Raw genomic sequence first — 3541 nt, forward strand, 5'->3', positions numbered from 1 at the left:
AAAAATATTTTCTAAAAATACAATATTTTCTATTCATAAAAACAAAAAATAGAAAAAACGGTTTTGATTGCTAAACATATTTTCTTGTTTTTCTGTTTTTTTTAGAACAGAAAACTATTCTTTGAAACGTTGCCAAAAAAAACCCGGCTATGTTTGGTTCCCGGAAAGTACAAAGGAAAGAAAAAAAATGCTAAGGAAAATGATTTTTTCATATTTGGTTGTCCTATGAAAAATATCAAAGAAAATCAAATATAATTAAAATTAATTAAAAACTTATGTATTTTTAAATTATTTAATCTTTATATTGATGAGTTAAAATAAATAAAATGAGTTTGAAGTAACAAAAAAAATAATTTATCAACTTTTAATCTATTTTTTTATTTTCCTTCACTTTTTCCTTCCTTCCACTTTTCCTTTGCATTTTCTTTCCCTTGCATTTTCCCTCAAATTTTCCGGGAACCAAACATAGCCTTTATGTTTGGTTTCCGGAAAGTACAAAGGAAAGAACAAATATGCTAAAAAAAATTATTTTCTCATGTTTGGTTATCTTATAAAATATTCCAAAGAATATTAAATATAATTAAAATTTGTTAAAAACTAATGTATTTTAAAATTATTTAATATTTATATTGATGAGTTAAAATAAATAAAATGAGTTTAAAGTAGTAAATAAAAATAATTTATTATCTTTAACTCTATTTTTTATTTTACTTTACTTTTTCTTTCCTTTTACTTTTCCTCTCTATTTTCTTTCTTTTGCATTTTCCCTAAAATTTTCCGAGAACCAAACATAGCTTAATCTTTTATAAAGGGTGTAAAAAAAAAAAAAAAAAAATCACAGCTTCAATCACATAGTCGCTTCAATCACATAGTCCCCATGGCAGCAAAGTTAGTCAACAACAATAAAGTATTCCCTTCATTGATTTCAGTAAATAACAAGTTAAAACAAGTTCTAAGCTATTGATTGAATGAAGTTGAATGAAGTACACCTAATTACCTAAGAAAAGGAAAGTGAAGCAAAACTGCATGATACAAGAAGTTCCAGTGGAAAAAGCTCATTGCCTTAACCCATTTTTGTTGCCTCTTTTCCTGCTATCAGACTTCCAGGCACCAAGAGGAGGAAAATCATCCTTATCAAGGTGAGGGGAACTGCTACTCTGCTGGGAAATCCTGGATTCATGTCGGATGACTGTGTTCTTCTGCTGTTGTAAAGGTGTATTTATCAAAGGCCGATGTGCTAGAGGCCTGACATTTAGGAGCTCTCGGTCAGGTGAATACTTGTATGGGAGCCTGCTCTCGTCCATTTTCCTGAATGTAATGGAGATCCTGCAACACAAGAAATTGTAAGAGAAGTGATTATGGAAAGAACAGACATGAAAAAGATTAATTCAGGGAAGAAGATAAGTACCTCTTCGCTGGTACAGCAGGTACACAATGTTTAGCCACATCCGCTCCATTCCCATTTAGAATCAAGACTGATCTGCAGGGTGTAAATGAGCAAAATATGAGAACCCCATCATAAAAGGGAAAGATGGTTTAGACAACTCTCAACCCAACTTTCCAATTCTTTGCTCACTACAAGAACCGATTACAATGTAAAATAACAAACGCAATTCAAGGAAAGGAAAAAAAATAAATGAAAGAGGATTTGGAAACAAAAATACCCTTTGGGCAAGGAGATAGAAACAGGGCCTGAGAATTCTCCTGCATCCAGAATCTTCAAGCTAGAACCAAAAAGAATATTGCACTCGGTCAAGAATGAGACAGTGCAAAAAGGTCGCAGAAAGTCATGATGATCGATGTGCGGAGGAATGCAATCCCCTTCATCATAGATATTCACGATGCAGCTGTTGGGGACACAGGTTGGTGGTAGGATGTGCCATCTCACCATCCTCTTAATCATTTGCTTGAACAGAGGAGGTAAGGGATCGACTTCTTCTTCCCTAATGATACCTGGAGGATTACCATTTTTGTCCTGAAAAGTACAGGACAATCCATATTAATATACAATAGAGGATTGATAACAAACAAAAAGATAGGGCATGGATCCAAACATTACCACTGCATAATTGTAGCAGCAGCCAAATTGAATCGTCACGCGTCCCTTTCCACGCATCCATTTTTTTGGTTCAGAATAAGTCCGTTCTGCAAAAGATTCATAATAAGATGTTAATTCAATTTGATTTTACTTTTCAATTAAGAAAATCTGAATTCATCCACTGAAATATAGAAATCAAATGCCTAAAAATCGATGATACCCTTATGCTAATTATGACTTCAGCTTAATGAAATCACCCTCGGTTCTATACTTAGAGAACAATTTCAAACTTTGAAAATAGCCCATCATTGAATAGAATTGAAAATGACAAAAGAAAGATTCCATTGGATACCTCTTAGCATTCCCTTTTGGCCCATACGCTGCAAATTGTAGACACATTCCACAATCTTCTTTTGTTCCTCAGAATTAAAGACTCGAGTGTGAAGCTCGAGCCCTTGAATCACATTCATTGTTCTTCCATCTATCCTCTCAATGTGAACAAAATCTTTCTTCCTACCAATCTGTGAAAGCCGAATTTGTTCCTTTTCTTCCTCTGATAAGCCAGTGTCAATCACAGAGGAATTCCCACCGAGTCCATCATTCAGCAGTATCTCCACCTTAGAATAGTCAGATAAGTGTGGTTTACTGCTAACCGATACAGGCGATGAAGAAGAAACAGCCTCCTTACGCCCCACTGAAGAAACGGATTCAGGAGTTCGGATAGGGCCCCAAGAAGATGTCTCTGAACCGTTCTTGGTGGGAGAAGAAAAGCTTGAACTTTCAGTTTTGACATTGGATAAGGATATTTCAGTGAATTTTTCTGCAACAGGCAAAGAAAATCTCACATTTTAGGATTTTGAATAACACAAACAGAAAGGGAAAATAAATCTAATTAAAATTTGGAAAGAAAAGGATATAGAAACAAAAACACAAGTCAAATCCCTCCTCTTAAACCCTACCCTTAAACCCTAATTCCACTGGATCATGCATAAACAAATTTTCCCCATGTCCCGTTCGGTTACCTGGGAATCGCAGGAAAAACAGAGGAAAACATGCAACCAAACAAAACCTTGAAGAAAAACAATAATAATCCACCGGGAAAACATGCAACCAGACAAAAAAAAAAAAGAATCCAACCGAACCCTAGAAAACAAATGAGAAAGAGAAGAAGAGGGTCGCTTACTATTCATCAAAGCGCGTACGCGGTCTTCCAAAACAGCTTCACAGTTTTTGCAAAACCCTCCGGACAAAACCTCCAGAATTTCCGAATGATCCAACTTCTGCAGCAGCCCCATCAATCCATCCCCGCAGACAGCGTCGGACCGTTTCTCGGCCATACTCCCAGTCATGACTTCCACTAGAGAGCCCACAGAAAGGAAACAAGCGCCGAAACCAGACAGAAAAGCTCCGGTGGAAAAGTGAGCGTCTTTGAAAATATATATAGGGTTTGGAAATCCTATTGCTCACAAACCACACTTGGTTAGATTTTTGGAAGCTTTTCGG

At 35.7% G+C, this 3541-nt stretch overlaps 1 protein-coding gene across 1 annotated transcript; it reads right to left on the reverse strand.

Annotated features, from left to right (window-relative positions):
- Positions 1–889: 889 nt before the first annotated feature.
- On the reverse strand, positions 890–3541 carry LOC100256702 (RNA demethylase ALKBH9B). Its single transcript, XM_002270193.4, has 6 exons — positions 3222–3541; positions 2391–2858; positions 2060–2145; positions 1665–1975; positions 1409–1480; positions 890–1326 (listed from the first exon to the last, which is right to left on the reverse strand). The coding sequence occupies exons 1-6, from the start codon at positions 3385–3387 to the stop codon at positions 1056–1058; spliced, it is 1374 nt and encodes a 457-aa protein (XP_002270229.1). The 5' UTR covers positions 3388–3541; the 3' UTR covers positions 890–1055.

Source organism: Vitis vinifera, chromosome 12 (assembly GCF_030704535.1).
Source record: "Vitis vinifera cultivar Pinot Noir 40024 chromosome 12, ASM3070453v1".
NCBI lineage: Eukaryota > Viridiplantae > Streptophyta > Magnoliopsida > Vitales > Vitaceae > Vitis > Vitis vinifera.